Here is a 24,008-nt window from a genome sequence, read left to right on the forward strand (position 1 = left end):
CAACACTGCCGAGACTTGTGAGAGTCCTGGCCGACACAAACACGAAGAGGTCATTCTCTGCTCGATGAGATCTTCCGTGGCTGGCATCTCTTGCTCCATTTCCTCAATGGTCATGGAATTGGACTCGATTCTTTGACGCCTGCCGAGTCGAGGGACCGCGTCTTCGGCCCGCTGGTTTGCGGCGAGAAACTGACCTTGGTTCTTCTCCCTTTCCCTTTCAATCTCGGCACCTGATGTAGGACATGCTGAACCGCTGCGATGTAACCGAGTCCGACGCGGTTGACGAAGACTTCGCCCAGCCCTGCTGTGGCTTCCAACACTTGTCAGGACGCTGCTTGATCCCGTAGTTGGAGTCCGGCAAGCTCACCCTGCAGATTGCCTCGAGCAAATTCATCAGAAAATTCGATTGCCGGTGGGAAGGTGTTGAAGATGTGAAGGGAGTCTTCTCGAATTTAGATCTGTGCCGTGTATCTTCAGTACCCCTCATCCAGTTTGCGGCTTGGAAGTCGGCCGTCTTGGATGGGTTATTGGCGTTATCGACCTTTTTAGTATACTTAGCGTCGGTGAGGTACTGCTCGAGCAGTGCCGTAATGTGTTGCATGTCGTTCGGCGGTGGACCGAAACCATCTTGGACTTGAGTTTCTCAAATCAGGGTCTGTGTGGTCTGCGGTGCCGAGGCCACGAAGAACGATTTGGGCCGAGAAGAAGGCAAGGCTGGCTCGGGACCGAGCTCGAGAGAACAAACGAATCTCAAACACCTGGATGCGGAGACTGACAGGATTAAACAGGAGATGGACGTGTTCTCCGGAGAATGATTCAGCCAGGCGCTTTACCGCAAACCAAGATGAAACCCGGGGATGCTCATGGCAAATGGCATCCGGAGCTCGACAACTTGGACACGGAACGCAATGAGCACCGTTTCAGCAAAGGAGCGATGATCGACGAGCGGTCCACGATATGAGCAGGCCGAAGAGGACGTCGTCAAGCCATGAATCCAAAACTCGGCTTGGCCACGACCGAAATCGCGGAACAGGTGGATGTCGACATTCTTGACAGCAGCCTGAACAAGCTACGGGGGATCCTCATCAAGGGAAAGCGAAGGGAACGATGAGCTGTGTGAGAGGAATTCTGAAAAGAGCGCTGTCATATCCTACAGGACGGTAAGGAATCAGCCGGCCGCTGCAAAGACGCCACTGAGAAACAACACGCTCCAGGTGAGAACCAAAGGCTTGTGGAGGTCGACAAGCTGAAGCAGGAAAAGAAGGACTTGTCGGCCCTGGAGAAAGCCAACGGAGAGATTCGGGCCAAGATGCAGAGCTTGAAGAAGAGAAGGGACAGTCTAAAGCTCTCCAGCACCGTGTTGAAAGACTGGAAGGTGAAGCCACAGCACTCGCCGACAAAGCGGAGCTGGACGCCCCATGTCACGCTCCAGAGTGACAAGAGAGGCTTAGCATCAAGCCACTCCAGCTCCGGCGGGACGAATCTTCCAAGGAAGCGAAACGCATCCTGGGCAATGGCAAGACCTAGAGACATGGTGCCTTCATTCCCCATTTACCCAGATCCAAGACTCGCAAGGTTCTCTCGAGTGAGTGGGTCCAGACCAGTCTTGTGGACATGCTTGTGCAGTCGGAAATGCGCGGCATATTGCAGTCTCGCGCCTCCAAGGAGGGCGTTCATACAGCACTGCGCTGGTAGACGACATGCAGATATAGCCTGGAAAACCGATGAGCGTCTTGGGAGGTCGAAACCGCGCAAAACTTTGCAATCAAGGAAAGGCAATGTCTGCAGAGTCGACTGCTTGGCAGCAAATGGGAAATGGAGGGAGCTTTCGAGGCTGTCAAAACCATTGCCGACGTCCACGCAGATCGTTGAAAGGAGTTCGGGAGCCAGGCGTTAGCCGGCTGGATGGCGTCGACGTGGTCACCAGGCATGTTTTCCTGTGTGGCATAGTGCGAATCGGTCTGAGCTTTCTGTCTGGCGAGCTGTGGTCACGTCGGCGTCAGCCATTTGCGATCCGGCCTTTCATTGCGTCCGATATTGCGTCTCCCTGACGGGTGAATCTTCGAGAAGGATGCCCTGAAGAGTGTCGAATTGTCGGCAGAACATATACCAGCGGGACCGTCTTGCCAAATAGCGAAAATGTTCAATGTGTTTGTCCTGGAAATTGACCTCACCCCCATCCTTAGCCCTCCCCTCCTCATCCACGGTCAAGGCACCTTTTCGAAAGAGCCAGGGCAAGTCTTTGCGACACAGTACGGGCCGAGCGACTGGATGTAGATGGCTACTCCATGAGGATCCTATTCCTCACCAGTCTCTCCCCTGAGATCCGTAATCTCGTCAACCACATGGATTCCCACTAAGAGGACCTCATGCATCATGCGGGATTCTTGTACGGGCGAGACCCCACTCTCACGAGTCCCACCAACGCCTCGCCATCGCCTGCACGTTCGGTTTCGGCGTTGAAGGCTCGGCCGCCAACACGAACACTGCGCCAGTATCCCGACCAAGGCGCCCCGACCAAGGGCGACAGGAAGACCCAGGGCATCCCCGACGCGTGCACTAGCAGCAAGAGGGGTCGTTCGACCCACACTCATTCTCGCACGAGGTCTCCCACTCAGTCGTCATCAGACAGCTCAGATTCAAACACTGTCCGCAGGGGAAGCGCCTTGGGTCGTGGCCACTAGGAGTCGCGGAAATACCGGGGGGAAAGGTCGCCAAGGAGACCAAGGCCAAGGGTGACAAACTCCCCAAAAACCCGGTGGACGCAATCACCGAAACGCAAAAGGCCATCATTGCAGCCGACAAGGGCAGAGAAACGACCTTGGCAGAGACTCCGCCGAAACCGAGGAGTACCAGGCATGGCGGAGAACTGCAAGATGCCCGAGGAAGCGGCGAAAAGGACCATGCGCGAGCAGGGAATCCTTCTTCTGAACACGTCTGGCAGCAAGCCGCGCGATGTGGGCATTTGCGTTCTGGAGAAGGACATCTCAAAGGGTAGCCGCTATGTGCAGGGTTGGGATTTACCTGCAAAGCCTGTGTTGAATTCAAGACCAACGGCTCTGCCTCTCTGGAAGGACGGAAGATCGACAACATTGACCACCCAGACCATTGGCTCTAATTCGCAGAATGGCAACGATTGATGGGCAGGCGCTTCCCTGCATGTTGCAAGTCCAAGAATGATTGGGCGTGGGTTTCTCGAATCAGCGTCTTTGTCGTGTATCTTCGGTATTTTCGTCCAGCTTGCGGCTCAGAAGGCCTCTGATGCCGAGGCGGCCACGAAGGACGAGTTGGAGACAGATGAGAACGATTGGGCAGGAGAACAAGTTGGTCTCGCGGCAAGGCTGACCGAGACCGCGCTCAAAGCCATGAACGAGGACCTCGAGAGGACAAACGAGGCTCAAAGACCTGGATGCGGAGACCGAGAAGATCAATCAGGAGATGGACGTGTTCTCCGGAGAATGATCAGCCAGGCGCTTTACCGCAAACCAAGATGTTGACGTCGTGAAAGACAACCGGGTTCTGAGCAAAGGCGGAGTGATTGTCCTGAATCATGTCAGGACACTGCTGCTTGGGCCGAGACTCTACTTGTGGCAGCGTCAAGGGAACTTCAGGGTTCGAAGATTCGTCAGTGTCGTGCGTGTAGGGTGGAGGGAGAGCTGTGGTCTTAATTTGTAGAACTCGCAAGTGAAGAACGGGTGGTTCGCACTAAATAAAGAAAAAGAAGAAAAGGGAAGACGCAAATAGTGAAGAAGGTCGTAAACCAAGAAGGAAAGAAGGCCACCAATGCTTTTCTGCCAAGGGATGGTGCTATGGTAGTGATGTTGGGAATGGTCGCGATTTGTAAAGCAGGCGTGGATGGTGGTAAATGTTGCACGAGCGTAAAAAAAAAGGGGAAAAGGAAAAGAGAAAAAAAAAGACAAGAACCAAAGGTGTCGAAGAAAGGGTCGGAGAGAGTGGAGATAAGGTCGTGAAGGTCGGTAATTATGGGGCGCGGTGGGCTGGCTCGAAGTCCAGGTTGGGACAGGATCTCCAACCGCCTTCGCCGGTGAACAGGGCAAGGAATGCGGGGTGTGGTGGCGCCGTGCGAGGGGCACGGGCAGGGACCTTGGACAAGATCATGGTTCCTGGGAACCGAACGCAGACTTCTACGTCAAGGTTAGCCAAGCCATCCGCGTAGGGACTGGGGAGTGGGAGTGGGAGTGGCACGTACTGAGGATGTCGGCGAAAAAATTGTCTTCCTCCTCCTCATGGGCTGGCTCCAGGGCCGCCGTACGAGCATGCTTGGGCAGCGGCTCGTCGACAGGTTCGTCTGCCTTGCGCTTGCACCCTGCAAGTGTCAGCTACTCGTTCATAAGTGAAGGCGCTCTGGCATGACTCACTCTGCTTGCTGCGACATTGTCCTTCTGACCGGCTCTTTGCCACCAACTGCTTCATCGTCCACCCCTCTGCAGCGCACAGGGCGCCGACTTGGTCGTCCAAGTCCTTCTTTGTGAGAAACTGGGCGCCAGACCTGTGGTACGTGGCTCGACCAGGTGCCCGGACGCGAGCCAAGAGAGCGGCGCGGTGGCGCTGAACGTCACCGTCCAAGATCATGAGCTTTCGAATCGCTCCAAGGCACTCGACACTCAAGTCCCATATCTCCATTGGAGTTCCCCTCTTGTTCCGTGGCGCAATGGCCCGGTGGATGATCTGGGCGATGTCTTGGTCGCCTGCCTTGGCATTGATGAGCTCAAGGTGGCTAAGCTTCTCTGCCTTGGTGGAGTTTGGCCATGGTGCCATCTCGAACTTGCTTGGTGGTGAAGTTGGGATGGCGAGGCGTAGATGATGAGCAGGCCGGATGATGGACGTAAGAGGGCAGGACGAGGAGGGAAGGACGACAGTGGTTGTCTGAGGTAATGAAGGACTACTTCCTACGCGCAGCAAAGTGGTACATGAATGCTCCTTGAGCGCAGGCGTAGCAGCGAAGGAATGCTCCTCAAGGGTAGTCAACGAGAAAGACGATACCTAACGCGCTCGAATCGGCTCATCGGTCGTCGGAGGTCCCGAGGACATGGAGGCCGACATGTCAACGGAGACGCGGGCCGGGCCTCCTCCTTGGTACGCCGCCTTCGCGACCATGACCCTGGCTACTGGGAGCAGCTCGAGGGCACGGTCCCACTCCTTGATCCGGTCGTTGGCGTCAGCAAGCTCAGGCAAGTGCTTCGTGACGGCGTTGCGGTGGCACGAAGGCCCTTGGCACGCTCAACCATCAGGTCTGACGCTGGCTTGACCAGGGCTGAACCCTGCGCCTCCTGAATGTCCGCGAAGGACCAATTCTTGACGCCCGCCGTGATCAGCCGGTCGAGCTCCTCCCAGGTCATTTCGGACCTCGTTGACCTTGTCCGAGAAGGCGTTCTCCTTGTCACGTAGGCCTTGATGCCCATCGCAAACTTCTTCAGCGCCGACTGCTCTCGTCGCCGATGGTCTTGAGGCTGGCGCGGGCGTCCTTCCAAAACGATGGCGGCGTTGGCGCGCTCACGGTTGCCGTGAATCTGTCGGGCAATGGGCTCGTGGACTGAAAGCGGATCTCCATCAGGAGCGCCTCCACGTTCTCGGCCAGCTGGATCTCGTCCCAGTCCTTGATCTTTTCCTGGTCATCGGCGTTCTGCTGGTTGACCTCGGTGTTGTGCGCCGTGACCTCAGGCGACAACGCGTCGTACGCGAGCATGCTATCCTTCGGGCCGCAACTTGGTCATTGGTCAGGGACGCAATGTCATCATACGCGTCGTTCATCTCGCCGAACAGGTGGACGAGGCTCGGAACAATGACAGGTGTTCCGGGTCGGCCGCTGTCTTGGAGGATTGACCAGACTTGCCGCCAGTCATGGTGGACTGCGTGAGCTTGTTGCGGTGGCAACGTCGTCGTAGGTCTCGCTAACTCGCCAAGGAAGAGAACGAGGTTGGGGAACAGCGAGAGGTGCTCGGGATCAGACTCTGTTCACGGGGATTGCGTAGACTCGCAGGCTGATTTCCAGCCGCTGGGACTGGGCGGGGTGGTACGTCGTCGTATGTGTCCTTCATCTCGCCAGAGGAGAACGAGGTTGGGGAACGGCGAGAGGTGCGGGATCAGACACCGTCCTCAGGGATCGATTGGGCTCGCCGCCGGACCTGAGACAGGAGCGGCTACGGGCTGTGTATAGGTCGTGCAGCGTGTCCGGAATTCTGGAATGGCTGGTCCCAAAGGCATTTCGAAAGACGTGGACGACGAGCCTGGGCAGAAGCAAGAGCGGCAGGACGACGACCTGCTTGCTCAAAACTGCGTATACGCTTCTTTCGAAGAACACGCGGCTAGTTGGCTTCGACTGGTCGAGGAAACATCCAGTGCTGCGGATTGACGTGGGCCACAAGACCCTGGCAAACGCCCTTTGTTAGAGCAGCAAATCGCCGATTCTGATATCCCAGACTCATGGTACAGTGGTGCGGTATGCGGGAATGGTGAATCGACTTGCGGAGGGTCGTTCCGATTGCGGTTGGGGCAGATGGACACCTGCTAGAGAAAAGTTAGCGAATTGGAATTGCTTGAGGCTTTCAGAGAAGAACAATCGAGCGCGTCTTGCCGGAAGGCTGGCGAAACAGGTGTTGGTGGAGGCGCTTGGCGCAGTATTCGCTGCGCATGACGGAGGGGCCCAGAACGACAGGAGACTTTGCGGCGGCGAGCGCGGTAAACAGAGGGCAGCGTGCGTCGCGTCGCGTCTGCTTGGTTGGAGTGGAAAGTAGCGAGATGAAGAAGGCGGAAGAGCCTCTGGTACGCGGTCATCATGCAGCCTCCCGCTGTTGTGCCTCCACTGAAATCCCCTTCAATCTCCATCCTCGATCTTTGCCCCATCAACATGCGTGAGCGCCCGCCGGTACGAGCAGACGTCAATCCAAGCCGACGAGTGGTTTCAACAACGCGATTGTGTTCCAGTAAGCCATAACTCAGCAGATTCTTCCATTCTTAGTTATCATTGCCATCAGCCTTCTTCTCCTCCTTCTCTCCTCCCTCTCCGTCTCCAACCACCGGGAATGATGGTGGGTCGGGGGAGGGCGACCCGGCCCGAGGTGCAGAGATGGGCGTGGTGGTGGTGTCCTCTGTCTGGACGGCTGCGTCCCTGGTTGTGATGGTGTTGTTGTTGTCATCTGTCTGGACCGCTGCGTCCTTGGTGCTGCTGCTGCCGGGTTGCGCGCCCGCGGCGGCTTGGATACGCATCCTTTCACTAGTAATGTGTTAGTACAATGATGGGTAGATGGTTTCATACTTACAAAATCTTCTCCATACTCGCTAATCTCTTTCGACTATCTCGCACCACGCGATCACCTAACTCTTGCCCAAGGCGCTGTTCTTCATGAAACTCCGCGTAATCTAGCATTCTATTCACATGTTAGCATAGGTACTCTCAACGGCATGATACGGTGTGGTACGCGATGGATGCAAACTGCGGACGATGCAGAAGCAGGGACAGCGGCAGTGAAAAGGCGGAGCGGAGGGCGCGGCGAGGCGGGCGAGAGGTCGTGGTGAAATGCGAGAGGGAAAAGAAAGGAATTCGTGCGGGGCGGTCCTCATTTGAAGGTTTCGCTTGTGCAGGTGGCGAGTGTCGTGAGGAAGGAGCACCCACCCACTTCCTCGGGAAGGTCAACCTCCGCCGTGACGACACGCACGGCTACACAAATGGTCGAGATGAATACTGGAGTACGCATCACGTCTGTTGAAAGGATTGAGGTTGATTCGATTGTCTCTGGCAGACTTGCCTGCTCGTACAAAACGTCCCCTCACTCGCTCATCCTGCCCCCTCACAGCTCCTCCTCATCCTGATGCTCCCGCCTTGGCTTCCTCGTACGCGGCCTTGGCCTCCTCAGCCCTGGCCGCTGGAAGCAGCTTGAGGGCGCGGCGCCACTCATCCTGGATGCGCTCATTGGCAATGGCAAGCTGGATCAAGTGGTTGGTCATGGTGATGCGGTAGTCACGGAGGCTCTTAGCGCGCGCGGCCATCAACTCGGCGGCTGGCGAGTCGTCGGGCGCCTGGTTGGGCTCGCCAACGGAGACATCTTCGTCATCGGCGGCGTAGGTCTTGATGTCAACGACAAACTTCTCAAAGACCTCGAGCTCCTCCTTCTTTGCATCAAGAAGGCGAGCAAAGGTTTCATTCCAGAGACTTATGGCGGCCAAGGCGCTGTCACGGTTGAGCAAGAGCTGGTGGGCAATGTGTGCCGTGTCCTGGAAGCGCGAATCCTTTTCCAGGAGCTCTGCAACGGTATCGACCATCTGGCCGCCGAGCCGTTCGACCTCTGAGACGTGCGCCTCGATTTCGGGCGTCAAGGCGTTGAAAGCAAGCTGGCTGTCGGTGCGGGCATTGTATTGGGCTTTGGACAAGTTGTTGAGATCCTCATACGCGTCGGTTATCTCTCCAAAGAGGCGAGCGATGTTGGAGCGCGAGAACCGGAATTGCTCGGGGTCGGACTGGTTGTCGGCCACCGGGGATTGCGCGGGGCTTTGATCAGCCACTTGCAGTCGTTAGTCCATGCTAAAGTTCATATAGTAGCATAAAGAAAGGCTTACTTGTTCTTGATGGTGGGTCGTAGAAGGCTGTCGGTGATGGATCTGAACAACACGAGGTTGAGAGTTGAGGGCCGGGCCGCCGTACGGAGACAGTGGCGAGGAAAAAGGTTGCGCCGGTGACTGCTGAGGTGCAGGCAGGCCTCGCCGGTACTGCTAAACCAACAACTCAAGAATCGCCTGACCTCCACTCCAAACACGAGCAGTCGAATTCATCATGAACCTGGTCGACGCCATCTGCAAGAAAGACTTTCCCGCCTGTCACATATCCCAGCATGTCGTCTTCTCTTGCTGGATGCCACAGCAGGGATGGGTGGCAGAGATGCTGATCAACCGACTGGGAATGGGTTACACCAGCAGCGGATACGGCTTTTCATACCATCCTGCCGGCCGCAGCAACGCCAGCGCTGCCGGCTACACCAGCATGGACTACGACAGGTGGGCTGGCATGGCCGAGTTATACACGCCGTTCATGGGTATGTTCATCCAGGTCCAGCTACATGAGCTAACACACGGTAGTACAAGGAGAGGAGCGCAAGAGTCTCCAGAAGGACGCCATTGCCAAATTCAGGACGGAGGTGCTCGACAAGATGGAGGAGGAGTTGAAGGCGCGAGAAGAGGGCATTCGCCTGCGCGCTGAAGTCGACGAGGCAAAGGCTACGAAGGCGCGTTGGGCGCAGGGGGACAACCAGGCCATCAAAGAGGCGAATGAAGTGATCCGAGGGCGCCAACAAGAATCCTTTACTGAGGAAGCTTGCGGAAGCGGTGGCCAAGCACGGCGGAGGATTGGACAAGGGCAATGCTGAAACCCAAGGTTGAGCCGGTCGGTCTGGAAGCCTGCCAGTAGGAAGCGCTCCGGCAGGATTTGGGTCCGGACGTGATGGAAGCTCGATTTCCAGAGTCGAGGGCGAGTGTGTGGCTGAACGGCCCGGATTAAGGTCAGGCGTCTTCCACTGGTAGTCGACTTGGGCGTGATGTTGGGAGCTTTCCGCACTCCACGCGTGGGCCAGACATCAACAAATGGACGAATCTTGACAAAATATCCAGACACGGCCAAGTCAAGTCCAAGCTTCGGTCCGTTCGGTCAAGGGGACGAACAGGCGTCTCTCCCAGGATAGCCAAGCACTGTAACGAGGGAAGAAGTGGCAAGCATCGAGCAAGAGATGGTCTGCCTGTTGACCAGCGCGTCGCCGAGGTTTGGATATGCAGTGACGAGTCAAGACGACGCATCCAGCAACACGAGCATTCGTTGAACGAGACTTCCAGGGGCTTGCTCTTTGCGTGGGTCTTCAATATCCGATTCGAGTCAGGGTGAAATACATTGACAGCGTCAAATGAAGCCTGCATTGCCAGCGAGGCTACGGTGCTGTGGTCGGGTAGTGGAGCTTTGCATGCACGCAGCTCAGATGGTGCTGCGTCCTCAGTAGGGCGGTCCAACATCCGAGTTACGAACCGAGGACTAACTGGAAGAGGAAGTTTGCAGGGATAAGCTCAGGATCCACGTACCAACACGGACCAAACTCAAGGGACAGTCCTTGATGTACTCAGCCCTCCGAAAGAGTACAAGTACAACCACGACCATGCGGACGCACAGGATGCATGCGTTTCCACCGCAATCTCCGTGGCAAGTCTTCAGTGGCTTGTAGACGGGCTTCCATATTGAATCTTGGCCACCCTCCACGGAAAAAACGGGTCCGCGTCGTGGCCGAGCAGAATTGTGTGCCCACGACAAGTCGGGTGTACGAGGAGCGATCACGCAATCGTCGACCACGATGCGCTGAAAAGTCTTCGAGCAACTGCGGCTGAATGTAGAGCTCCAGACGATATCGCCGTGCAACCGACGTTGCGCGATGGGAAGAAAGACGGGTCATGACCTCTAGGTGGCTGCACTGGACTGCCAGCCATGACGATGACAGACGTCTGGATGGCGGCAGGTGGAGGCCGGCCGGGTCGATCGTAAGGGCGCGGTTTTGAAAGGCTGCAGGACGACAACGAAAGCTACATGTCAGAATTGCCAAATACCGAAGAGGCGGGGGACATTCTCTCCAGAAGCGGGCGCTTGTCATGCCAAGGCATGTCGAGGTGAGGGTAGCCGTGGAGGTAGGACAGACCTTGGCTGTGCATTAGTCGAGGTGTTGAGGGTCGTAGCGGTAGGACGGCGGGATTCTTTCTCAAGATTAAGATTCGGGTCAGACCTCGGTGGAATGCGTTTGAGACGCGCGGCGAGTTGACCAAGCTTGGGAAAGAGTGATTGTTTCCTGCCAGAGACAGCGCTGGCGTCTGGAGGTGGATTTCGGCCCATACACCAGGGTACTGCATCTTCCAAATTGTCCGTGCCTGGCCCACCATTGCTTCTGTGCCATGCAAGAGGTCAAATGATGGTGATTCGGCCACACGAGCTGAGCAATGCTCTCGTCCACACCCGAGTGCGCCGGCACCAGCCCACCCGTCCAGATGTCTACCAAGACCACGGCTCAACCCATCGGAAACAGCGTAGACCTCTTTCTCTGCGGCTCGGCGACAACCCCAAACAGCCAGCATCCCAGAATCCAGTATGTGAATCGAGACCACTCGTTCGACAGGGATACGTCATCTCTTTTTCCAGACGGCAAGTCCAGTATGTGCATGGCCACTCGCTCGAGAGATCCGTCGTGCTCTTCTCAGGACGCAACCCTGACAGGCCAAGACGAGCCCTCAGACCAGCCCAATCCACCATCTTCAAAGAAGTTTCATTGTAGGGCTCGTTTCGTATGCTTCGATCGTCGGAGACGTAGCTGGCAGGTCACGTAAAGGGCGGGGTTTGTTCTTGGAGGAGGCGATTCATAGCTCTACATCACGAAAGGTCAGCACGACGGAAGTTTGAGAGGATCGGAATGGCGTACTGACCTCTGGTGGGCGGAGTAGCAAGGCGAGTTGAAACGCCATTCGGCCGAGACGGCCCGGGAGGGTCGGTCCGTCGGCCATTGACCGCGCACGGCAACCAATTCCACTCAACCCACACCGTTCAACACCAGTTTCCTTCTCAACAACGCGCGGTACAAGTCCAATCGTGTCCACTTCCTCGAAGACGAGAAAGAGGTGGCTTTGGGGCTGCACGACGCACCACCGGAAGACTTTTCGCAGGAGACCATCCGAGTATCCATGACGAGTAACGAAGCCCGACGCCTGCTTCGGCATTCGTAATGAGCCACGACTACGACCGCGACCACGAATCCCCGTCATCCTGACCAGGCCCTCGCCTTCACCCATTTTGCGCTGCTAGAGCGTGGATTGGGTGTTGTGGTTCAATCCCTCAATTCCCAGAAATGATTCTGACTTCTACAGGGAATGCTCGAGCGACGACCCTGGCCAGTGTTCGAGATCCAACGGACCGATTTGCCACGCCGGCAATGTGAGAAAAAGGACAACCACGCGTCGAGTACAATACAATCCAATTCTGACCCTCGCGATACAAGGCCCCTCGCGTCGCTGCGCGACCTCGCGACAACCATCGCTGCACCGGACTCAAGAATCCGGACACAAATCATAATTGCCCTCCAAATTATTCCCCCACCAGCTCGGCATGGGCCTCGAAGACCCCCCCGCACCCAACACGGCAAACGACAACAAAAACAAAACAAACAGGGCGGCGCCGTCCCACGCCCCGGTCACCAAGTACGAGTAGTCGCGGAAGATGCGCGGCTTGTAGTTGCGCAGGTAGTACTGCACGGTGAAGCCGGCCGTGACCTGGCTCAGCAGCACGCACGTCTGGCTGGCGTTGTACGGGATGTAGCCGGAAAAATTAATCAGGTGCGGCACGTTGAGTTCGCGGAGCATGCGGCCGGGGATGAAGTGGACGACCAGCCGGTGGAGGACGACCAAGCCGGCGCCGATGCCCAGGCCGATGGAGACGGCGGCATAGCGGGCGCCCACCTTGTAGAGGTAGTCGGCGAGGGCCCACGAGGCGGCGTTGGTGTTGTACGACTGAATGGTGGCGCCGCTCCAGGAAGAATCGCCGTTGCCTTTGGCGAGCAGCTCCTTATTCCCGGTGACGATTGAATCCATGACGGCGTAGTTGATGAAGCCGCCCAGGATCGTGCCGTAAATCTGCGTCAGGAACATGACGCGAGGGGGAATTTTGACTGCTGGTCAGCAGGGATTTCAAGACGGGACGAAAACTTACGGTATTCTCCCAACTTCAGGTCGTTGCAGAGGTCGACGCAGCTGGAAATGACATTGTGCGACCAGGCGGCAAAGTACATGTTGCCGACGGGGCGGCCGGGAAGGATGAGACCGGCCATCATCTTGGACAAGTTGTTGGTGGCGATGCCGGTGCCGAAGCGCGAGTAGAGAATCGTACTGAAAGGAGCAATGAAGATTCCCAGCGCCAGCGACACGATGAAGCCGCCGGCGGAGAGGGTAATGTTTTCTTTGAGGACGACGACCAGGCCGAGGATGAAGCTGATCAGGAGGACCCCAACATACCACGTCCAATTGACTTCCTTGTAGTGCTTGGCCATGTGTTCGTGGTGGGGATCGTCGTAGGTGCCTTTCCTCGCTCTCTTGTATTGCCTGACAATGTCTCCGCCCCAAAAGAGGATGCAGTGGGCAATCAGGGCGCCGATCGCAGCATTGGCCATCATCATGGAATATGCAAACGTTCCAGCCAACCTGGGCAGGCCGTGCTCGGCGAGAGCGTCCTTGTCGAGGATACCTCCAACAAACACTTGAGTGGTGGGGTAGGCCGATCCATTGTCCGTTCGAAGACTGGTGGACATGAAGGGGAGATCTCGAGACCCCCAGACATTTCCCCAATAGATGCCGGCCATGGCACAGAAGCAGATGAGATACCCCAGAGCCCGGTGGACTTGCAACTTCAGCGGCAATGCGGTTGCATGAGAGGTTATGTACTGCCAGTCAAAAGACAAACTGAACAAGCCGAGACCTTCATTGTTGGAGGCACCGCCAAAGACTTGGGTCAAAGTCTCCCCAGTCGAACCAGTGGCCTTCATCGAGGCCAGACAAGGAATGGAAACCGAATTCAACCACGGCCAGACGTATGCCGGGAGCCATTCGTAGGCAAACATGCTTCCAAAGGCGTACCAAAAGTAGCGGAGCGGCTTCGAGTCCTTGAGATTGTCCCAGTGCAATCCCTGCAGCGTCTTGACCGTCGGCAGTGAACCCCAAAAGACGGCCTCGACGTGCCAGACGGCAATCGGGCGAATCAGGCCAGCCAGTCCGTATCCAAAGAGACCAATCGAGATGGTGGCGAGGATGACGGCGACAGCACCAACCGGCAGGTCGTAAAACAGCATTTGTGCGGCAAAAACCTCAGAACTGGCAGCGGCTTCAGAGGCGGCCGTAGCAGTAATGGCGCAAATGGCGTGTTCCTTGAGACCCCAAGGTCCGGGATTGAACGAGATGAGAGCCCGCAGCCAAAGAGGCTTTCCCTGACCACCTTGAGCCCTCCATCGCGCCTCGAAATGGTCACCGCGGGGAAGAAACGACGCCCACGCCTTGCCGAGGAAGTAGGCGATGAGAACGATGAACGTGCCGGAAATGTCGGCGCTGGTCGGTTTGAACTACATCCGTCAGTGAGACATCCATGCATTCTTCAACACAGCATACCCTGTAGATTTGATACATGACAGCCTGGAAACAGCAGAGGATCGTGGCCAGAAACATGCTGCGAAAGGTTACGGCCGGGTCGAAATCATCCCGCAGAGGCAGTAGTCGCCTGGCAGCGTCGGCACCAGTGATGATGATGGAATTGTCGCTGTCATCATCCTCCCTCTTTTCGCTGTCAATCGGGGACACGTTAGCGTCAGCCGTCTTGACCTCCTGGTCTTGACTGGCGATGATCTCTTCAACCGCCATGGTGAGGAACGAGCTGCTCAACTTGATGGGTGGCAAGGATCTTCATATCCATATGTAAAGATGCACACGTGCAAGATGCAAGATAACAATAAAAATTCGCAATCGCACGCCTTCATAGCCGAAGAGAAAAGTGGACGACAACTTTATACCCTTGACTCGTCTAGGACTGAATGGAACAACTCCACGCCACCTCACGATTGCGCCGTCGGAAGTAACGCTGTAGGTAGACTTGTCCTTGACGAGATTGGCCCGAGCGATGGTGTGTTGCGGCACGAACAAGCTTGTTATCGGGCTCGGGGACTTCTCCAATGGGTAGACGTGTGGCCGGAGTTGTTCTGGGGTTGGTGGCCTGGACTGCGGCGTGATTGACCTGCAGCTCATGGTTGCAACAGTCTACAGCGTGAATATCCAGTGAACATCCAGTGAACATCAGCAAACATCAAAACATCAGCAAACATCAGCGTCCAGGATCAAGGAGGTGTGGCGACGAGAGTGGGAGACGCGAGACCGAAGGACGTGCGTGCGGGGCTTGCGCTAAACTTTGCTGGGACTTTTGCCGCGGAGACCTTCAACACCACGACGACCGACGCTACGACAGACTTTGAAGCATGTCGCCATGTCGCGCACGTCTAAAGGGTTGGCTTGACATGAGGACGGGAAGAAATTGCTGTAAAAAGATGTCCACCAGAAGGAAACTCCTGGGCCAAGCCTCCACCCGCGCCAAGGGAACCAAGTCTGAAAGAGAAGCTTGATCATCATTCGGGAGATCTGGTTGGAGGACTGTCGAACAGCTCCACAGAGGAAGGGGCCCGGAGCTTGACTGCGAAGTGGATCAATGCACACCTTTTGAAGCCGAGCGGAATCTCAAGTGGTCAAACACAAGACAAATGTCAGCCTTGCTTCATCATCTTCCGCCTCCAGCTCCTCAGTTGCACTCACCCTCCCGCGGTAGGCTTCTCTCCGGGCGACCTCTGGCGTTTTGAAGCGGACCTTTCCATGCAGCTCAACTTACCTACCAAACCAAGCACCTATTCACCTGGTCAGCCAAACCATCTGCGTACCAAGGGATGCTCCGGCATGCGCGAGACTCGAGTGATTAATCTCGGTAGGATGCCGCCGAGAACCCTCGGAGAGTGTTTGAATTCTGTGCTGTCGACAAGTGCACAATACGCGCTTACATGGAGAGGCAAAGGCCAACGAGGCGACCTCCAACAGCGCGGATGGCGCCGGCCGGTCACAAGCTCGCCAGCCAAACAGGACAACCCCGAGAGCAGCGACACGAGCAGCAAGGCGAGAGAGATCAAGAACGCTGCGGTCCAGACTGAGGGAGAATAAGCAGCTAGGTAGTCAGTCCAATGAAGCGTCAGCCATCTGGAACAAGGCCGCAAGACTGTGACTGGTCTTCAATGTTCATGAACATCCCGGAAAAAGACTCAGACAACGCAACACCGTACAAGAACACCGACAAGAACACCGACAAGAACACCGACAAGAACACCGACAAGAACACCGACAAGAGAAAAAAATGCAGCAGTGGATGCTCCGACAATGTACGTTGCCACACAAGCAACAAAGGCTGCCATGTTGTGGAAGTGTATAATTTCCAGAATCTATGCTGTGGCTACCACAAAGGCGTGTTTGCTCCCAGAGGAGCTTGTAGCAGACCCTCGTTGAAGCAGGCAGACAATGTATGCATGCTGGCCAAGTCGATCATAGGCGCGCACCTTCGAGATTGACGACCATCGATTTGTAGGCCGTCGGCAAGGCTTGTCTTCTTTCCCTGAGCTTTTGTCGTCTTTGGTCGATTTGGAAGGAAATCCGGTGTTCGTGCTCAAAGACTATCTCTGCTTGCTCCGAGGTCTTCCAAGGTCATCCACTCCATTCCTGGTGAAGCTTCCTTAGCCTGGTTGGCGAGCTCCCGCATGACGGCGGCATGAGCACCCATTGCGTTGATCTTTCGGAGAATGTCCTTGCGGGATTCACCAAACTTGGAAATGATCTCACCGGCTTCTTTCTCAAAGTCTGAGGCGGCTTCCTTGAGCTTCTTGAACTCCTTTGTATGCTCGAGAGACTGAGCTTGCGACTTGGCCGCCTCATCCATGATGCTGGCTTCCTTCTCGATGTAGGAGTCGGTCGTGTTGTCAAAGTCTATGGCCATCAAGAGCAGGTTCGTTCTGGCGAGCTCCATGTCGTAGATGAAATACTGGACGGCGGCTGCTAGCTTCTGCCACTCTCTGATGGTATTTCCCATCCTGTCGCTATATTCGCAGATGCTCCATTTGGTTGGCTCAGTAATGTCCGTCCTCGTTGACGGCACCATTTCCGAGGTACGAAATGTTTCGATTTGCTCTTTGAAGAGTTGTTTGTAATCCGCGTAAGCCTGTACGACATGCTCGAGGACAGTATCGATTTTTTCGAACATGATGTCGTGCTGGGCGAGAATCTCACTGGCGCTGGGTGAATCTCCAGGTGGGTCACCCGGCTCAGATGCCATCTGTCGTTTGTTAGTATTGCCTCACCTGGCCACTTTTGCCAGTCGACTTGCCTTTGACGATGGAGATGAGAACGTAGCGGATGTTGGTGGATGCGCGAAGATGAGGGTGGAGGAAGAGGGTGTAAGAATTCATCGCATGGGTTTGGGCGTGAAGTACCGCCCGCGCCGGCGCCAATATTCAAGCCAGTCCACTCAACACGCCGCTCCACTCACTTCCAACCCACGGCTCTGCATCTCCCGCGCAATGACGACTGCTCCGTGCCGCCCTGGTCTCACCGTCTCAACACTGTCGATTAGAAGCCATCGCACCACCTCACATGCTCCTCAACCAACGGATACACATCCTCATGCGCATTCCGCCCAATCCAACAATCCAAATGGCCGTACTTGGGCACGACCCTCCGCCGATACAAATCGGGCCCGAACCGGTCTCTCAGCAAGTCGTACGCCAGACTCGTCGCTTCAGGAGTATACACGACGTTTTCGCCGCCGCTGATGAGCTGGATGGGCAAGCCGCGCAGCCGCTCGACGCCATCCGTGACCAGATTCTCGCCGCAGCCGTCCAGCACGACGTTGGGATCCTTCTCCGACTCCTCGGCTTCAATGGCGGCGCGCGCCCCGGCCATCAGGAACGACAGCAGCCGCATGTGGATGCCGCCGAAGAGGTTGCCGACCTGCGAGTGTGTCGAGCGCGTCAGGTTGGCGTGGACCCAGAGGCGGCTGAAGACAAAGTCGAGGCGGTGGCAAGCGGCGCTGTTGCAGAGCTCGGCGGAGGAGCCGACGGGGTAGAAGCGCAGGGCTTGGTCGATTGCTTGCTGGATCAGGGGCGAGGAGGGCGGAGAGTTGATATCGTAGAACGGGTCGCCGGTCAGTGTCTGCACCGTCAGCGATACTCCTCCAACAATGGTCGACTCACCGTGTAGAGATTCGTCAGGCTCGGCATACGGGCAGCCCGCGCGTTGACGGCGCCGACCCACTGCGCCAAAAACACCTGACTTGCCGTCAAGCCCTGCAGCCAGCTCGCCGGGAGCGTTCCATCCAAAAGAGCAGACGCCGTCGCAATCGATCCAACGCAGTGGCACAGGACGTACATCTTGCGGTCCTCACGACTGCGGACAAACTCGGCCGCCGCAAGGACATCAAGCCGGGCTTCATACGGCGTATACCCCTGCTCTGCGCTAGGCACCGCCCCAAACCGTGGGAGCAGTACGTACACGGTGTAGCCTCTGCCGACAAAGTACTCGACCGTGTTGACGTTGATCGTCGGAGTAGCAAAGACTTCGTGAGTGGTCGCCGCTCCCACGACAAACAGCAGCGGCCTCCCACCCTTCTCTCGAGGTTCCCACACCCTCAGCGTCGTCTGCACGCCATCCTTCGCAGTCAAGACAGTCTCCACGGGTGGCGTCTTGGGCAAGTACCCATCCGTGGACATTTTCCGAGCGTATTCCAAAGATCTCAGTGGACCAAGAAAGTAGTCGGCAGTACTCCTGGCAAAATACCCCAAAAAGCCAGCAATGGGAACCAGTCCGCGCAGACCTTTCTGATTAGACCCCAAGCTCCTCAACTCAGACTTGAAATTCCCCCAGGAAACACGTAAAACACCTCTTCCAACCAAGGAGCCATCCGTGCGGGTCAGCGTCGTGTAAAGGGTCGTGGTCGCCTTCCAAGTATTCGAAATGGACCACGACATGTTGGAGTCGAGCCGTTTGCAGCCTTTCAAGTGAAACTCTTCCCCGCTCGTGCTGAACAGTGTCAATTCGTAATCCAGATTCTTCGCGTCCGAAGTCGTCTGGTCGACCGAGAAAAAGTGCACCCGTCCTCGAACCAACAAGGGATCTCCAGAAAGAGCACATGAAAAAGTACCCGTAGCCGATGCGCCAAAGTCAGAGTCACAATCCTGCATTGGGACTTCCACGCTGAGATAGAGCCTTGCCGCACTGGAACAGCCTCTTGCCACATTCTCAGCAACCACGGCGTCTTCAATGTCGTCGCCGAGATGCAAATGTCCTTGCAAGATCTCCGCAAAACGCACAGATCCGGGAATCTCCCCAAAACGCACCTCAGACCCGGGGACGGCGGGTGTCGACCGTTTCGGCTCGCCAAAGAGGTCAAGGCGACCATTTCTCGTCTCATCAATGGTCCACCGACCCTGAGCCAGGAGACGGACGGACCGCTCGGCCAAAGCAGTGATTGTGGCAAAGGGGTTCACACCTGATGGTCAGCGCGCTTCACCGGGCACTTGATATGGGCTTACCCAATGCCACCGGAACAATCGATCCATCCAGGCAAACCAACCCTTCATAAACCTCACAGCCTTCTCCCGAGTAGACCTGGCCCAAGTGGTTTGTGACGCCTCCTCTCCCGGTGCCGTCCCTGCTCATCCCGGCGCCGCCCAATGGATGGACGGTGAACTGACTGTACATTGGCGACTTGACCAGTCTGCCGCCAACGGCCAATGTCGCCTTTTCCAAGACGTCATTCAGCTTCTTGACCCGCTGCGTTCTCCCAACACCAATAAACTGCAGACGCGGCTTGTCGTTCTCCAGAGTCAAGATTGCCTCGTTGCTGTCGTGCGACATGATCAAATACGTCTGCGTGCGATTGAGCGAGCCGCCTTCCGAGTACGGCCCCAGAAACTTTGTCTGCGTCTGCGAAAAGAGTTGGCGGAGACTGGTTGCTCCTGGAGCCGTCAGCATCGCGCGCAAGACGGGGGCGAGAGCCTCAGGAATGCAGCCTTCTTCAATCACGTATCCATCGAGGACATTCGGCGTCTCCGGTCCGCGATTGTCTATGATGCCGGTAATGGTAGGGCCCGGCGGGCTGTCTCCTGGATGCTCCCGACCCACACCATTGACCACCTCGTCGGTGTTGTATCCTGCAACGTCAGCAACGCCAGGCAGGAAAGAATTTACCCACCAAAACTCAAAATGTCGCCGTTTCCAGACATCTTCTGGCCAACCATCTTGGACATGGTCATTCCGCGCGCCTTTGAGCGGAGCAGAATCTCCGTCGTCCCCAGCGAACCAGCAGCGAGGAAACACAACTCTTTCTACTCCAGTCAGCAACGCATGGACACGGAAATGAACACGTACTGCGCGAACCCACATGAGCTCGCTATAAAACTCGTCGCGAAACTTGCCTCTCTCCCCATGCCAGGCAAAGAAGACGATGTATCCCCTCTCATCGCGCCGAACATGTCGCACTTCGCACTCGCAAAACATCTCCGCGCCCCAGTTCCACGCGTCCGGGATGTAGTTCATGAGAACCGAGTTCTTGGAGCCGTCGTTGACGCCGGAGCAGTCCTGGCCCGAGCCCGTCGACGCCTTCATCTCGACGCCAGCCGCGTTGAGGCCGTCGTGGAAGAAGGTCGTTTGTGGAACGCGGTAGAAGTTTTTCTCCTGACCCAGTGCTTTGGCCTGTTTTTCCAGCACGTTCAGTTTGTGCAACGAGGGGTAGTCCTCAGGGTAGGGCGTGGGCTGCAGCATGTCGGCGGCGCGTTTGTAATCTGCCTACGTTAGAGGAGACTGTCAAGTGTCGGTCACGTACATTGCTCAAGAGCTGCTGGATCGTTTCGAATCTCAGGAGGCCATTCGCCCATCGCCAGAGTCCGGCTGTCGGCTTCGAGAAAGACGTTGGCGTTGAGTAGTGACGTGCCTCCCAGCCCTGCCGTCGTCAACAACTGGAACGTTCAGGCGGGCAGATGAACGGTACCATGTCCCACAAACGCGTTCTGACCCTCCCCGACAACGAGATGGTACAATCCCGTCCGCGTCCCAACCTCCTTGGCCGTGTCCCCCGACACGTGCAACTCGGGCATTACATCTGCCATTGCACTTGGATACTCCCCAGCTGCCATCGTCAGTATGGACCAACGCGTTGGTAGTTGGACATACGCCACTTTTCCTTGCCCAGCTCCAAGACCGCGACCTGTTTCCCTGCTCTTGACATCACGCTTGCCGCTACTCCACCTCCGTACCCAGATCCCACTACGACCACGTCGTACTCTGGCCTCATTGTCGGCACCGGCCTGCTGAGACGGGGAAATCTTGCATGCCGAATCTCATCGGCATGTTTGAGAGGAGTCTTTTCCGATGCAAGTTTCTCATCGGACCACAGCAGATCTGCTTCGGTAAAGGTCGCCATGCTTGATCGTTTACTTCTCAGTAGGTCAACAGGTTAATAAGGGACCAAATGAAAAAGCGGTAGTGCTGACGGGTTCACACAGGGCGCCCTACATATGCAAGACGACGCCGACTCGCACGCAGAGCCAGACTGGGGCATTCCTCCGCCTGTACACCTGTATCGTCCTCAAACCTCACCAATGACTGGCCCGGTGGGTGGTTCGGGCAATGGCCGGATGCAAACAGCGCATCGCATTTGCTAGTCTTTTCGGACCCCAAGAAATAGACTATTAGCCTGTACGCGTGACGGCCTGTGGCCTCAGATTCAGACTCGAGTTCTGACCACGGACGCAAAACTCAGCTTATCGCTGACCAGACCGAGCCAATAATCGACGCGACGGACATTTCTACGCTTCCCATCTCCATTCAGGTCGGATACTCACTCTTTAGGCAACATGTGCCGACCCCAGCTTCTCGTCGACGGTTCCTTCCGAAGAGTGCTGAAGCGAGGCAACATTGGCGACTCGTCAATCAAGACTCGGCGCGTGGCTTGTCGATACGGTCCTGAAGGATCAGTTCAACCAAGGGGCCGTGAGTTGCTCCGCGGGATTGGACGATCGACGTCGGGGGCGGCAATCTGATATGGGGGCGAAGTGACAGGTCGGACGGATGAGAAAGACTCGCTTTGAATGCGGCACTCCGCAAGGACGCCGATGATTGAAATACAGTGACTGAAATTAGAAAGTACAGTGGAACCAGTCAACCATGAATGATGACCGGGAATCGCAAAATGACGAGAAGAAATTGACCACGTGTCGAACGCTAGATTAAGGGGTATATGGAAGATGCAGGTCCTCCGTCCAATATGTACAACAGTCCAGCCAGTCGGCGTCGAAATGATTCCCGGTCTGGCTGCGGCAATAGAAGACTGCGCCTGGATGCCTTGTGGCCTTGACGGGTCGCATTTCAAGACAGCTAAGCATCCTCAGCGTGACTGTGAAACTGGCCAAACTGCTCTTCCTCGTAAGAGAGGTCGGATCCCTCACCACTAATCCTAGGAGCAGGCGGCAAGGGCTTCATGGTCGGCAGTGACTTCATCGTCATGTTTGGCAGCGACTTCATGGTGTCGTAAACGGCCTCCCCAGAAGAGCTCAGAGAGTCACGACCGTCTTTCTCAGTCTGGAACAAAAGACCTTGTCCCTCCTCCGCATGCATCCAATCCTCCATCCACCGAGTGTCGAAAAATTGTCTGTAGCCCTGCTGAATGGCGCGACCTCTCCTGTAAAGAAGGGCAATCGAGCTCATGACAGCGGCCACGGCGAGGACGCCTCCACTGACGGCCATGTAGATGCCAGCGCGCTCCCAGATGTGCAAGCCCAGCTCTCCAAAGTTTTTCATGACATTGTGTCGCATGCTGCCGATGCGCCCATGCTGATCAAAGTTTTGACGCCAGAAGAAACGGTAGTACGGATAGTGTTCGGTTTCGGCGCAGCGCCAGCTACGTGACGTGCAGATGGGGAGCTGCTCGGGGGTTTGGAGGGAGTAGTCGGCGGGTCGGTCAAGGAGTTGGACGTCGGAGATTTTGAACGTCGTGGGGAGGGTGGTTGCGTGATCGAGGGAGACTTGGACGATCTTTTGGGTCGCGCTGCCGAGAAGCGTCGTCTCATTTGATCCACGCGGACTGGCACCCAGAATATCGACGAGAATCTTTGGCGCCGTGGTCCACTTTGCGGCGTTTTCCTCGTCCTCGGGGGAGACGACGCGGGCAAAGTCGAGCTCATGCCGGGAGCCTCCCGCAGCTCCGACGCAGCTCCCTGCCTCGACGTCTTTGAGGTCACCGATTGAAAAGTTTGTGGGTACCGAGCAAGCGTCAAAGGTGGTTGGAGAGTCGGGGCAAGGAAAGGGAAATATCGGTCGATCGTTGAAGAGGAGAGTGCGGTTGTCGCGGCTCATGGTGAAGTTCAGAACGAATGCACTCTCGCCTGCGAGCCCAGACGAGTACCCAGGGGTGTCGAGCTTCAGGGTCTGGCTGCGCTCATCCTGCGCGATGGCGACGTCGGCCAGGGAGAGATAGGGGATGCTCAGAGAGAGCAGAGCCCAGGAGAGACGAGAATACATGAATTGAACGTGCAAAGGACCAAAGGAGTGTGGGTGGTCAGAAGACCAGTAAAGAGAGTGACAGACTGTAAGACAGGCAGGAAGGCCGCAACCTTTGCTGGTGAGAGGCGAGGATGAGGCGGAGGTGTTGACCTTCGACGCACGTCCATCACCTAAAGATAAGATAAGCCGATACGATCTCCGCGATTGACCCGGACCCGGATGACCACGCCTTGTGAACGCTCCTCGTGCCATCTTGCTGTCCATCTTTCTCTTGACATGTATTGGTTCCAGCGGTGCATGAGCCCATTCCACCGCACGCAGAAGCAGTTGTCGTGGTCGACGAGTCCATGGCAACACCCCTTAATCAAGAGCACGACCACACCGCACGAGACTACCCGTAAGCAGATCATTGCCGTCAGAATCCTTTGACCTGAAACAGAGCAACCCCTGGCTTTTACGATGGAAGAGCTTCTTGAGCTACGCGAGCGATGAAGTTGAAGTCTTTGACACATACAGGCATATAGCACCACGTTGAAGATCGATCTCTGCCCAAAACCACCCGAGAGTGAGAGACTGGCTCCTCAGTCGACCAGACCTAAAGCTTGACATGCTTGCTGCTCACTACTTGGCGATCAGGCAGACATCTGAGCCGTAAAGATAGAATAAGGCTGCCAACAAGCTCGGCCTCTCCAGTTCTTGACCATCAGACGCGATGCGATTACTACTTCTTCCATTTGAATAAGGGTCCATCCAAGTGCCGGACCACAAAGTCAAATGCCTCCAAGTTTACCATCTCTCCGCTTGGTCTCCGGGTTTCTTTCTCAAAGGACCGACAAGGTCGATCAAGCCCGACGCAATCGATCTTA

General features: G+C 56.3%; 6 protein-coding genes across 6 annotated transcripts; all 6 read right to left on the reverse strand.

Annotated features, from left to right (window-relative positions):
- Window positions 1–3,537: 3,537 nt before the first annotated feature.
- J3D65DRAFT_52084 (uncharacterized protein) lies at window positions 3,538–5,175 on the reverse strand. The gene is made up of 3 exons (XM_066796636.1): window positions 4,380–5,175; window positions 4,211–4,327; window positions 3,538–4,145 (listed from the first exon to the last, which is right to left on the reverse strand). Exons 1-3 carry the CDS (start codon window positions 4,777–4,779, stop codon window positions 3,982–3,984), a joined length of 681 nt encoding a protein of 226 aa, XP_066652190.1. The 5' UTR covers window positions 4,780–5,175; the 3' UTR covers window positions 3,538–3,981.
- A 2,454-nt stretch (window positions 5,176–7,629) lies between these two features.
- J3D65DRAFT_53157 (uncharacterized protein) lies at window positions 7,630–8,727 on the reverse strand. The gene is made up of 2 exons (XM_066796674.1): window positions 8,575–8,727; window positions 7,630–8,519 (listed from the first exon to the last, which is right to left on the reverse strand). Coding segments are annotated over exons 1-2 (699 nt in total). The 5' UTR covers window positions 8,576–8,727; the 3' UTR covers window positions 7,630–7,821.
- A 3,220-nt stretch (window positions 8,728–11,947) lies between these two features.
- J3D65DRAFT_53242 (peptide transporter) lies at window positions 11,948–14,694 on the reverse strand. The gene is made up of 3 exons (XM_066796681.1): window positions 14,179–14,694; window positions 12,734–14,132; window positions 11,948–12,692 (listed from the first exon to the last, which is right to left on the reverse strand). The coding sequence occupies exons 1-3, from the start codon at window positions 14,425–14,427 to the stop codon at window positions 12,076–12,078; spliced, it is 2,265 nt and encodes a 754-aa protein (XP_066652192.1). The 5' UTR covers window positions 14,428–14,694; the 3' UTR covers window positions 11,948–12,075.
- A 1,135-nt stretch (window positions 14,695–15,829) lies between these two features.
- On the reverse strand, window positions 15,830–17,093 carry J3D65DRAFT_52214 (uncharacterized protein). The gene is made up of 2 exons (XM_066796639.1): window positions 16,973–17,093; window positions 15,830–16,921 (listed from the first exon to the last, which is right to left on the reverse strand). Exon 2 carries the CDS (start codon window positions 16,919–16,921, stop codon window positions 16,259–16,261), a length of 663 nt encoding a protein of 220 aa, XP_066652193.1. The 5' UTR covers window positions 16,973–17,093; the 3' UTR covers window positions 15,830–16,258.
- Window positions 17,094–17,214: 121 nt separating this feature from the next.
- Window positions 17,215–21,064, reverse strand: J3D65DRAFT_557668 (uncharacterized protein; the record flags this gene model as incomplete). The annotated part of the gene is made up of 8 exons (XM_066797324.1): window positions 17,215–17,796; window positions 17,838–19,132; window positions 19,176–19,796; window positions 19,838–19,970; window positions 20,014–20,426; window positions 20,468–20,584; window positions 20,633–20,770; window positions 20,815–21,064. 8 exons carry the CDS (start codon window positions 21,062–21,064, stop codon window positions 17,215–17,217), a joined length of 3,549 nt encoding a protein of 1,182 aa, XP_066652194.1.
- Window positions 21,065–22,017: 953 nt separating this feature from the next.
- On the reverse strand, window positions 22,018–23,406 carry J3D65DRAFT_605391 (uncharacterized protein; the record flags this gene model as incomplete). The annotated part of the gene is made up of 1 exon (XM_066798352.1): window positions 22,018–23,406. The coding sequence occupies one exon, from the start codon at window positions 23,404–23,406 to the stop codon at window positions 22,018–22,020; it is 1,389 nt and encodes a 462-aa protein (XP_066652195.1).
- Window positions 23,407–24,008: the final 602 nt, after the last annotated feature.

This window comes from Phyllosticta citribraziliensis (genome assembly GCF_038025025.1).
Source record: "Phyllosticta citribraziliensis strain CPC 17464 chromosome Unknown J3D65scaffold_10, whole genome shotgun sequence".
Lineage (NCBI taxonomy): Eukaryota > Fungi > Ascomycota > Dothideomycetes > Botryosphaeriales > Phyllostictaceae > Phyllosticta > Phyllosticta citribraziliensis.

What these genes read in the sequence shown, in the direction of transcription:
- J3D65DRAFT_52084 (XM_066796636.1), bottom strand. Translation starts at nt 4,779, where the DNA reads ATGGCACCATGGCCAAACTCCACCAAGGCAGAGAAGCTTAGCCACCTT. An exon ending in ACAATGTCGCAGCAAGCAGA is followed by an intron (nt 4,328 to 4,379) that starts GTGAGTCATGCC and finishes TGACACTTGCAG; the next exon opens with GGTGCAAGCGCAAGGCAGAC. An exon ending in TTTTTTCGCCGACATCCTCA is followed by an intron (nt 4,146 to 4,210) that starts GTACGTGCCACT and finishes ACCTTGACGTAG; the next exon opens with AAGTCTGCGTTCGGTTCCCA.
- J3D65DRAFT_53242 (XM_066796681.1), bottom strand. Translation starts at nt 14,427, where the DNA reads ATGGCGGTTGAAGAGATCATCGCCAGTCAAGACCAGGAGGTCAAGACG. An exon ending in TCATGTATCAAATCTACAGG is followed by an intron (nt 14,133 to 14,178) that starts GTATGCTGTGTT and finishes TGACGGATGTAG; the next exon opens with TTCAAACCGACCAGCGCCGA. An exon ending in CCTGAAGTTGGGAGAATACC is followed by an intron (nt 12,693 to 12,733) that starts GTAAGTTTTCGT and finishes GCTGACCAGCAG; the next exon opens with TCAAAATTCCCCCTCGCGTC.
- J3D65DRAFT_52214 (XM_066796639.1), bottom strand. Translation starts at nt 16,921, where the DNA reads ATGGCATCTGAGCCGGGTGACCCACCTGGAGATTCACCCAGCGCCAGT.